This window comes from Rhincodon typus, unplaced genomic scaffold, assembly GCF_021869965.1.
Source record: "Rhincodon typus isolate 14 unplaced genomic scaffold, sRhiTyp1.1 hic_rhity00000669, whole genome shotgun sequence".
NCBI lineage: Eukaryota > Metazoa > Chordata > Chondrichthyes > Orectolobiformes > Rhincodontidae > Rhincodon > Rhincodon typus.
The window spans coordinates 1-12246 of NW_025966307.1; the positions used below are offsets into that span (position 1 = coordinate 1).

General features: G+C 41.0%; 1 protein-coding gene across 1 annotated transcript in view; it reads right to left on the reverse strand.

Moving 5' to 3' along the window:
• Nucleotides 1–350: 350 nt before the first annotated feature.
• Nucleotides 351–12246, reverse strand: part of LOC125488395 (neural Wiskott-Aldrich syndrome protein-like) — a gene marked incomplete at its 3' end in the record, with an annotated part of 32976 nt that continues 21080 nt past the window's right edge. Inside the window, exon 2 of the mRNA XM_048621442.1 lies at nucleotides 351–485. Within this exon, the coding sequence (XP_048477399.1) occupies nucleotides 351–485 (135 nt within the window). The remainder of the gene's footprint in view (nucleotides 486–12246) is intronic.

Here is a 12246-nt window from a genome sequence, read left to right on the forward strand (position 1 = left end):
AGAGCTTCCAGTTGCCTGCCACTTCAACACACCCCTTGTTCCCTGGAAAACACGTCTGTCTCAGGCTTACTTGTAGTGCTCCAGTGAAGCTCAGTGCAAGTTCGAAGAATAGCACTTCATTTTCCGCTTGGGATTTCTACAGCCTTCTGGACTCAATATCAACTTCAACAAATTTTGGGTTTGATGCACCTTCTTAGGCATATAAACAATTTTAGGCTGTAGATTGAGAGCCAATAGTTGATTAGCTTTACTGAAAGCTAAGAATACCTACTTGTATCACGCTGAAAGAAATGGAACTCAAATCTCAAGAATAAAAGCTTGTGTGCCAACATGCTTCAGGCTGCCCTTACCTTTATATCATAAACGCGGATAAAGTAAGACCTTTGAGGATTGTCTTTGATAAGGCAGGCGACTCCACAGCACTTTTTTGTCCAATGCGAACTGCGTTCTGCAGCAAATACTTGAACAACGGCTGATGATAATGTCTGGAAGCAGAAAATAAGTAATTATAGAGGTAATGTTTAACGAAAGGCAGAAAACGTCCAGTGTCATACCACAATGATCATTGCTGAGTCTATTATTGTTTGTGATGTATATAAATGACACCGGACCTAGTAATCAATGTTGGTGGGTCGGGGGAGGGGCAGTAAGAGAAGGCGTGGCCGAGGGGGCACACAAGGGTGAGGGCCTGGCATTCCAACTGGAATTCCATCAAGCACATTGAACTGGACATAATATACAAACCACTGAAAAACAAAACTTCAAGTAATACCAACCACCGCATCAAACTGAGGCATATAAATAACAAACGGGTCAGAACACCCATTCTTCACTGGAGGTGCACTGTTGATGTTAGCTAGCAGGGTGACGAAACATCTGCAATCCAACACACCGGCTCAGCGAGCAAGTCTGCAACCTAATGCATTACAGCAACCCAACAAGGCTCTTCCAAAACGTGCCCATATTTCTCAACTCCACAGCTGATATTTTAAAAAAAAAATTCAGAATGCTACAACACCTCCAAAGTTCCCCCAATGTCACAAATAATTTCCCCCATGACTGTTAACATGCTATAATATCCTCCTTATTCGGTCTGTAGTCTTTGATAGAATAGACACCATTTACCTCTGCTGCATCTTTACCATTGCCCAGCTGAACAGGGCTGTTCTTAATCTCGTATATCCAGTCACATCTGGAGAACATCTTCCACAACTCTCATTACTATCTCAAGTTTCTCGAGTTACTACCCTTTTGTTCACTCCCAATTTCTCACATATATGTTGCTCTTCAGCAACATCCTCAAACCATGCCACGACCTGCATGCATACTAAAGAAACCAAGTTCTCTCTTATCATGATTTCACTCGGCTACGCCATTGCATCTGTGTTGTTAGTCAGTTTCTCCAAAATCCAGTCCTGACTGATCTGAAACGTCCTCCAATTAAACAGTGGGAAGATTGAATCCACTATATTTGGTCCAGAGCTCAACCTTCACACACACGTTCTTTCCAACAGTTTGGTTTCCGACTTACAACTTATACTATTACGTGTCTCCCACCCATGCCTAAACTTACTTGCAGCCAAAATCCTATTTCATGCTTTTTCTTTATGAAACCTAGATAGAGACTTGACTGTACCGACAGCAAGCCTGGCTAGTCTCTCATTTCCCAATCTCCATACAGTTGAGTTCAAATTGCACCAAAGTTTCTAACACCATCACTTTTTGGGTGCTGAACTGAGATGATTTCTGGTCACCAAAATGAATCTTGATGTCTTTCCATAAAATAGTAACTTTGCATTTATATGCTGATACCCAAGTCTGACAATGAAGTCATGAAGTTCTACTGTACACGTTCTCCTATTTTTGAACAGCAAGCTAAAATTCAGACCTAAAACTAACACTTCACTAGGTATTTATAGAAACCATGTGACAAAGTGCCTTAATCTTGACAAGCGAGTAATAGCCTATGTATGAAATCTCAATTTTTTTTCTACTTTATCTTTTGCAATTTTGGATATTTGTGCTGGATTCGCAAGATAAAAAAAAACCCAACCCACAATTGGCAGACAAGACTCCAGGCCAGTGAAGGAATGGGAGATGTACATTACTGATATCTAATTTATGTGCATTGGCCCATTGCCCAGACTCAAGCATAAATGCTGAGGAAGAATTAATGTCAGACAGACTTCCGCACTGTTGCTTCTGCCTGAGTCACTACAAGAAAACCATTACATATACTAAAATTTTCACAAAACTCTTTTGCAAGATTTTTAAAGAAACATTAGGTAATCTAAGCAGGCAGTACAAACATAAATTTAACTTTGTTAAAATCAAATTTAATTTAAAGTCTACCCATGGGAGGGCGATATGATTGTATGTGCATAGCAGCTAGTCTCAATAAGTTTTTAAGAAAGCCATCCTAGATTGTTCTATGATCTGAAACATTGTTAATATTAGACCTGGTATTAATATAAACCACTAAAATCTTTCAAAAGATTAATGCAAGTAGGAGCCAACATTTCTTGTGTTGATTTAAAAAAATTCAGAATACAATTGAAAAGAGATAAAATACAGATTATCATGTAACCTAATTTTAACCACAGAAAATGTTGGAAAAACTCAGTAGGCCTGGCAGCATCTGTGGACTGAGAAACAGAGTTAATGTTTTGAGTTCTGAAGAAGTCATATTGGACTTGAAAGAGTAAACTTGGTTTCTTTCTCTACAGATATTGCTAGACTGGCCAAATTTATCCTGTATTTTCTGCATTTGCTTCAGATTTCCAAGATCTGCAGTATTTTGCTTTTATGTATATATCTCATTGAAACAATACTACAGCCAAGAAACTTTTGAGAAGTTGAGAAAACAAAAAACTTTGACCTCAAACAACCTTCAAGTCAAGGTTTAAGAAAGAACTTGACTTTAGTAATTCCCGAACAAAAATAATTTCTTATAGTACAGTCATTATTGTTACATAAGCAAATGCAATAACCAATGCACACAGGAATATCCAACAAACAACCAAACTGTTTTGGCAGCTCTTGCTGCTGCAAGAATAGCAATCAGAATATAAAGAACTCTTCAAAAGCGGATATCTTCAGAATGTGCAAAAGCATCCTCCTGCATGCTCAACCTCAGGAGGAAAAAGAACTTCATGTTATCACCTCATTGGAAATATTGCTGCTGGTACATCAGAAAATGCATAATAATTTCGCATTTGAGATCTGAAGTGGGGTTTGAATCTAAATTTTAACTCAGGAGGTCTAACCAGTTCTACCAAACTGACACCTCAAATCGGAATTCCCGACATCACGGACTTAGTTTTAAAAATGAGCCCACTCATCCGTTATTTTCACCTGAGGGTGAGGTACGAGTTAGAGATAGGCTTGTCTCCAGGTGGGCGGATGGCAAGGCTGGATTATTAGAAGGGCCAGCTCCAGCGACAGTCCGATCACCCCAATCTTGTTCAGTTAATGGCTCAGCATTGATCTGTTTATTCAGCTTGAAGGGAATTTTTTTGATTGTTTAGTAGTCAGCTTTATGACGTAGTGTGGAGGAGCTAGATTTGGACTGGGGTGGACAAAGTCAGAAGCTTTATGAAGTCTCCAACCTTAGTCTTTCTTCAGCAGAATTAAAAATGTTTTAAGAGGATTCAAGCTTTCAGTGATAAAATACTATAAGGTTATAACATGATACATTTTACCCCCAAAGAGAATTTCAAAGCCTATTTGCTTTTTCTTTTCAGTTTCAGAAACATTTCAAGTATTGAGAATTATTATATTACAGCGCATTGATTCTCTGCATTAGGATGGTTAGGAGGATTTCTTAGTATGATATTGCAAATTCATCTGATGTAAGCTTGATGTTTGCATAGAATATTCAAACTTGTATAGTTTAAATAGTTTGAAATTGCACTAAGGTATCCTACGCCAACTCAACAGAACAAAGAACTAACTCTTAGCTTAATACAGTGACTGACAATCATTGAGGCTTACCAATGACTTGGATGGACAGCTTGATGGCCACAGGCCTCCAATAACAAGACATCTGAGCACTTATTGTATTTCAATCCCCCACACACAACAGCTGTGTGTGCAGTGGTTTTAGATTCACACAGTAGTGTTTATTAAAAGGCCAAATCAGAGACCTAGATACATCAGTACAACTTTATATTTTATCACTTTATATTTTAAACAGAAAATGAATGGGAGTCTATAACTTTGTGCACCAAGATAAATGTCTGCCCTCATTGTTTTATAGTTTACTGTTCACATAACTGCTCTGACCTACGATGCCAAGAGTACAAATTCATTTCTCTTTTTGAAGTGAAGAATTATGTCATGACACTTGCACATTGTAGCAGTTAGATTCAGCGCTGTCCTGGATCTTCTGCCTTGCCTTTTACTCACATTCAGATTCATCAAGAATGCAAATATTCATTACGTATTGCTGATAGCATGTACAGGATCTGAAAATGATATCAGCACTCAAGCTCTGTGGTTTGGACTGAAGCACCAATGTGACCGGATGGAAAAAGAACGCCTGATGCAAAACTCTTGGCCCATGGCTGCACAAGGAGATCTGGTAGACTGGTCTCTGACGTAATCATATCAGTTTTTGCAAGGCATTAGTGATGATGGAAATTTAGCCACTTTCCTTTTAAAAAGAATTTTAGCATTTGGAAGCTGATTCTACACTTTTTCTCTAGATAAATCTCTAATTATAGATGGCAAATATTAATTCAGCAAGATTTAAAGATTTAACCTGTATCTGAACCACAATGTTCTACTTCCATATCCCTTAATAGCTTTATCTAACGAACATGAGTTTTCAGATCATCAATTGCTCAAATTGTCAGGTTTTTAAAAGAAGTCTTTTTCAGATATCCATTCGCCTGATTTTAAATTTCGTTTTACAGACTCAGCATCTAATTTAAGTAATACCATGCGACTGAAAATTGAAAGCAATCTTGATTCTGCTTAGTAAAGGAATGCTTTAATTGAGTCACTAAGTACAAGTGGGCTTAAAATTAATGTCCAGTCAGACACGTGACTGAATACAAATGACACTGGTAAAGTACAAAGTTGGTAGGGGGTGGGAGACTGGAATAGAAGAGTGACAAAGTGCATTTGTATGGACCAACTAACGTGCATGAACAAAACATTCCAGCAGCAGCAGAGAATACTCATACTTCAGAACTAGCCACACACCTAGCAAACCTGTTCCAGTACAACTAGAATACAACATCTACCTGACAACATGGTAATTATAAGAACGTAGGAACAGGATAGTATTATCTGAGCAAATGATATGCCTTCTGTCTGGCATTACTTTGGTGAAAGGTCAATATATTACTTATTGGTGCAGGCTGAACTCAGGATGCAAAACTTGCTGCCTGCCAGTTATCTTGGAGATGGTTACATTATCTAAAGGAAGATGTCCATGTTTCTCAGGTGACAATATTTCTGTACATCTTTGACTGGATTTAAACATCATCACTTTTCTCTTGTAAGCACTGAATGTATTAGTGGACTGTTCAACCAGTTGAGTTATCATAGCCATATCTACCCATCCACTGTAGCAGGGCTGTGGGATAGAGAACAGGATTGAGCACTCAGGTCCTTTTCTTTTGTCAACCCTTATGTCTATGGTAACAGCCTTATTCAGTATCCTCATAGTCAATGTCATGTGGTGATCGATCTTGTCACCATTATGCCAGCCTGGTATACATCTGGCAGTCAGCCTCATTATGAACACCTCCCACTGGCTGAGCACAAAGTATTATTGACACAGATTGTTTAACTGTGCTACACAATCAGCCCTTTCAGATTGAAAAGCTGCTTAGGAGAAACAGGAAAATAAGGTGACAAAATCCAGGGAAGGAGCAGGAAAAGCAAAACTTTGAATCCATGCCATCAAATGGCTGTGGATTCTAGATCAAATTCTGGAGAGTGAGACTGAGTGAGGGGGTGGATTTTACAAAGCAGGCCCTCTCAATGGTCATGAGGGCCCATTGTTACAAATAAACTGCAGCTGTGGCTTTTGCTTGCTCCAGTGCCGAGTTTGCTTGTTGCTACTTTTTTTAAAAAATCCCACGCACCATCAGATCATTGCTACTACTGGAGGTTGTGGTGCTTAAAATAGCTGTTGCAGAAATAGGTTGAAGAAATAATTAGGAGGCATGATGCAACGAGGGGAGTGGATTTCCTGCCAGAGCACCAAGTTGAGAAGGTACACTGGACAAAGTTAAATAGCTTACTTACTGCTGGATTCATACTCCTTGGAAGTCAAATAGTTTAGCCAGTAGAGGGCATCTTGATGATATCCCTGCCAATGTGCAGGCTAAAGTCAGAAGTCACATGACACCAGGTTGTCATCCAATAGGTTTATTTGAAATCACAAGCTTTCTTAGCACTGCTCTTTTAACAGGTGAAGCGCAGCATGTCGCGTGCAGGCTAGCAATTGTCTGTCTTACTCAATACGAAAGGGGAGGTGATGTCTCTTATTTTGCCGACATAGGAACAAGAGCAAGATTAGGCCAAGCAGTGCTTTGAGCCTTCTCCAGCATTCTAGACCATTTACCTTAACATAATTTTCCTCTGTATTCCTCATATCCCTTGATGGTATTCATATCGAGAAATCAACAGATCTCCAGCTTGACCATTTGACTGAGGTTCCACAAGCCTCCAGACCCCAGGGAATACCAAAGATTCGCCACCCTGAGTGAAGAAATTCCTCCTCACCCCAGTCTTAAATCATTACTCTGAGACTAATTTGTCTGTTTCCTAGATCCCGTAACCACAGGGAACATCCTTCTGAATCTCCCTTCTCTAGTGCTTTGAGGTTCATAATTTAAATGTGATCATCTCATTCATTTTAGTCCAGTTTCCTCAATCTCGCATGAGACTATCTTTCCATCCCAAGAATTAGCCTGGTGAACCTCAGCTGCACACTATCTTTGGATAGCATATTGTTCTATAGCCAAGGGACTAACACTGCACACACAGGAACAAGAGTAGGCCATTCAGCCCCTCAAATCTGCCATTCAACAAGATCATGCTGCTCTGTGGCCTAACTCCATATTCCTGCCTTTCTCCAATATCCCTCAATACATTTGCTTAACAAAATTTTATCTCAGATTTAAAATTAACAATTGATCCTGCATCCACTGCTACTTGTGGAAGACAGAGTTCCAAACATCCACCACCCTGTGTGTGTGGAATTTCTTCCTAACATCTCTCTTGAATGGTTTGGCCCTAGGCTTTAGATCATGTCCCTAGTTCCAGAGTCTCCAAGCAGTGGAAACAGTTTATCCACCCTGAATTGCCTTGATATGTCCTGTTCAAAAAGCAAGACAAGTCAAATAGAGCCAATAACTGCCCTATCTGTCTACTCTCAATAAGACAAGTGATCAGAAAAAAAAGTGTCATTGATGGGGCCATCAAGTGGCATTTGCACAGCAATAATCTGCTCACTGACATTCTGTTTAGGTTTCACTACAGCCTTTCAACTTCTGACCTCATTACAGCTTTAGACGAAACACAGACGAGAGCTGAACTCCAGAGAATATGGCACATGGAGTTATAGAACATAGAACGGTATAGCTCAGGAACAGACTCTTCAGCCCATTATGTTGTGCCAAAACACAACACCAAATTAAACTAATCCCTTCGGCACGCCCTTGGTCCATATACCTCCATTCTTTGCATATTCATGTGCTTATCTGGACATCTCTTAAATGCCTCTATTGCATCTGCCTCCAACACCACCCTGGCAGCGGTTCTAGACACCTACCACTCAAAAAAAACTTGCCCCTCACATCTTTTTTAAACTTTTCCCCTAGTATTACACATTTCAACTCTGGGAAAAAGATTCTCTGACAGTCAACTCTATCTACGCATCTCATAATTTTTAGGTTTCTTTCAAGTCTCCCCTCAGCCTCCGCTGTTCCGGAGAAAACAACCGGAGTTTTTCTAGCCTCTCCTTATAGCTCATACCCTTTAATCCTGGCAAATCCCTTCTGCACCCTATCTCCAAAGCCTCCACCATCCTTCCTGTAACATGGTGACCAGAACCAAATGCAATACTCCAACTGTGGCCTAACCAAAGTCTTATAAAGTTGCAACATGACATCCGACTCTCGTACTCAATTCCCCAAACAATAAAGGCAAGCGCACCATTCATCACCTTTACCAACTCATCTACCTGTGTGGCCACTTTCAGGGACCTACGGATTTGAACCCAAAGATCCCTCTGTATGTCAATGCTGTTCAGATCCTGCCATTAACCGTACACTTTTCCTTAACATTTGATCTCCCAAATCACAGCACCTCACACTTACCTGGATTAAAACTCCATCTGCTATTTCTCTGCAGGTTGGAATGCAGCATTAACCATCTTGGTCAGTAGATTGCCACATTTTCATTTTTGTGATAACTCACAAAATAGTGAGGCTGAACTTCCTGTACACTCTTCCCTTCAGGCTCATAATATTCCACATGCCTGGATGAGCACAGCTCCAATAAACACTCTGGAAGCCCAATACCATCCAGGACAAATTGGCCAGCATCGTTAGCACCCCATTCATCATCTTCAAAATTCACTCCCTACCTCACCAACACACTGTGAACCACCTCCAAGATGCAAGCAGTAACTCACCCAGGCTCCTTCGACAGAACCTTTCAACCCAGTGACCTATACCACAAGACAGCACCATCTGCAACTTCCCATCCAAGCCACACACCATCCCGAGTTAGAGTTCTGAGGAAGGGTCACCAGACCCAAAACATGAACTCTGACTTTTTCTTCACAGATGCTGCCAGACCTACTGAGCTTTTCTAGCAACTTCTGATTTAGTTCTTGAGCTAGAACTATATCATAATTTCTAACCTAACATCTCTTCTTTCCTAACAGCACTATGCATCTACCTACACAAACAGATGGCAGCATTTCAATAAGGCAGCTTACCACCATCTTCTAAGGGCAATTAGGAATGGCTGAGAAACTCTGAGCTAGCCAGCAATGTCTACATCCCAGAATGAGTGAAAGACTTGACTATTCCTAAATAGCTCAAAATATAAGCAATAAAGCACATCACAATGAAACTACGTATCTTCACCTTTTAAATCAAACTGAGTTCAACAAAATACCTTTAGATAATCTGGGAATCTTATGTTAGGGGGCTACCTCAGTTTGACCCATCACAAAATGGATGCTCACCTAAAATAACTTGTCTACTATAGCATCAGAAGTATTGTCAAGAACAAACTTACCTCATGCAACATCAAGAGCAGAAGGCTGAAAAGTACCTAAATCAAAAAGGGGAGGTGCCTTCTTTCACTTCGTATTGAAAATTTCCCAGTGAAACTTATGGACTGAGGAAAGAAATGTCAAAGGTGGAAAATTAAAATAAAGGCCACCAGATGCCCAGGATTATGTTTATTGACAGAACCTAGGTTTCCCCAAAGTGCTCACCCAAACTACATTTGGATTTCCCATGGAACAAATACATTGTGAGCAATGAAAACAGTATACTGAATAGAAGTACAGGTAAATGGCCATTTCACCTGGAAGGTGTGTTAGAGCCTTCTCTTTGCTTTTGGACAACACACTACAACTTCAAACTGCACTCTGCCCTCTATTTTCTTTGATAGTAGGACCTGCTGATGCTGGAGAATCTGAGATAACAAGGTGTAGAGCTGGACGAACACAGCAGGCCTAGCAGCATCAGAGCAGGAGGAAAGCTGACGTTTCGTGTTATCTCTATTTTCTTTATTTTTTCTGAAGATTATGATCTTCCTCTTAATCCTGCTTTTCTCATTTCATTTTGGGTGGCAGCTGTCCATTATTCTGCCACTTTTGCCTCCTCAAGCTTGTTTTCAGATGATCTCTCAGCACAGAAGAGGCCCTTTGTCCATCAAGTCTGCACTGACAAAACCACTAAATCTACACTAGACCCACTTTCCAGCACTTGGCCCATAGCACTGAATGTTACCACAGTAAGTACTTCTCAAGGACTCACATTCATCCAAATGATTTTCAAATGGAGAGAGGTTTCCCAAATCAACCACCCTCCTCGGCAACACATTCCTGATTCCTAATATCCCCTGGGTGAAAATAAAATCCTCAAATCCCCACTAAACCTCTTGGCTTTCACCTTCAAATTATCCCCCTTGTTACTGACTCTTCAACTAAGAGGAGCTTTATATCCATCATGTCTATGCTCCTCAATCTTTCATACCTAATTAAGTCCCCCTCACACCTTCTCTGCTCTAAAGACAACAACCCAAGCCTATCCAGCCTCTCTTCATAGCAAAACTGCTCCATCCCAGGCAACATCCTGGTGAATCTTGAAGATGTTGTTCCTCCAGTTTGCACTGTGATTCACTGGAGCACTGCTACATGCGGAGGACTGACAAACGGACTTTGGAGCAGGATGCTGTATTAAAAGGAGCATTTATGGGAAGGTCGGGATCATGCTGGCGAACAGACCAGAAGTCCATCAGAATGCCACCATTAAACACATCTTGCTCTCACTCCCCCATCTGCACTTGACTGGGATTTTCCCTCCAGGACATACTGGTCCACTGATCAACCACTAACACCACCCTCCTGGCTTTTTTGTTTTAAATATTAATTTTTGGCATGTGGGAAGTCACTGGCTGGCCAGCATTTTTATTGCTTGTCCTTAGTTACCCTCGAGAAGGTGTTTGTGAGCTGCCTTCTTGAACTGCTGCAGTCCTCTTGTTGTTGGTTAGCCCACAATGGCATCAGGAAAGGAATTTCAGGATTTTGACCAGCAACAGTGAAGGAATGGCGATACATTGCCAAGCCAGGATGGTGAGTGGCTTGGAAGGGAACCTGGAGGTGGTCATGCTCCCATACATCTGCTGCCCTGGTCCTGGTAGATGGAAGTGGTCATGGGTTTGAAAGGTGCTGTCTCTGAGGACCTTTGGTGAATTTCTCCCAAAGATCACTGCCTTGCATGTGTTACTTCTTCCAAAGTGCATCATTGCTCACTTTTCTCAGCGTTAAATTCCATCTGCTACTGCCCATCTAACCAATCCATTTACAGCCTCCTGTAACCCAAAACCTTCCTCACTGTCAATTTGCCTTCTTCAAATTGTCCCATTACTATTCCTTCTGACTCCATACCTCAAATTCTTCTGTTATTGAATATCTCCTTTCTCCCAGTTTATTGCAAATCTTCCGTATTGTTCCTTTCCACCTTCCCCATTTGATCTATTTAAAACCTATTACATTCCCAGTTTGATGAAAGGTCACAAACCTAAAGCAGACTGTGTTTCTCATCAATGCTTCAACTAGGTGGCACAACAACGATGCATGTGCTGGTGATGCTGCCCATATCCTCATAGGACAGGGCCAAAAAAAAAAACTCATGCATGTCGAATGCTAGTCAGAAGCTAGAAGGTCCTTGCCTACACCAAGAACGTAGTCCTACAATTAACAAAAAAAGTAGTCACCACAGTGCCAAAGGACCATACGGAGAAATGACTGGTGGCGGTTTACCTGGAGGGTCACCACACTTCAGGCAAGGGGTAGAGGTTGATAAGGTGGAACCTTCATAATATTTTGTACCAGGCAGTGGTCACACCCCATAAGACAGGGCATTCTGATTTGGTCAGTGTTTAGGGAAACTAAACGGTAACTGCAAATGATGGAACTCGGAACAGAAGCCTCAAGCTTTGAAACTGTCCAACAGTTTTGCAGTTCTTTCTGCTAGTTGGATGTGCTAACTGACCATGGCACCGTGGTGCAGAAGCCATTCATGTGAGGGGAGCAAAAGGAATGTAGTGATAGCAGGGGACAATATACTGAGAGGGACAGACACTTGTCTGTGCAGCAAGACCACAAGTTCACAAGTATATGTTATCTACCCGCTGCTAGGTTTCACAATACCTGCTCAGGGTTGCAATAGTAGGATGAGGATCAAGTTGTTGTGTTTTATGTAAGTATGAATGAAATAGACTGGACAAAGGAAGAGATTCTGCCTAGACAGTATGAAGAGCCAGGCATCAAAGTGAAGAATAGAACTTCAACGGTAACAATTTCAGGATTATAATCTGAACCACATGCCAATCTGCAAATGGCAGATAACATCTCTGCAATGAATATGCAGTTCAAAGACTAGGCTATAATAAATGGGTGCCCATCACGAGACACTGGCATCAGTACTGAGGTAAGTAAGGTCTGTACCAGAACTCGGACTGGTGTTGTAGCAAACTGCA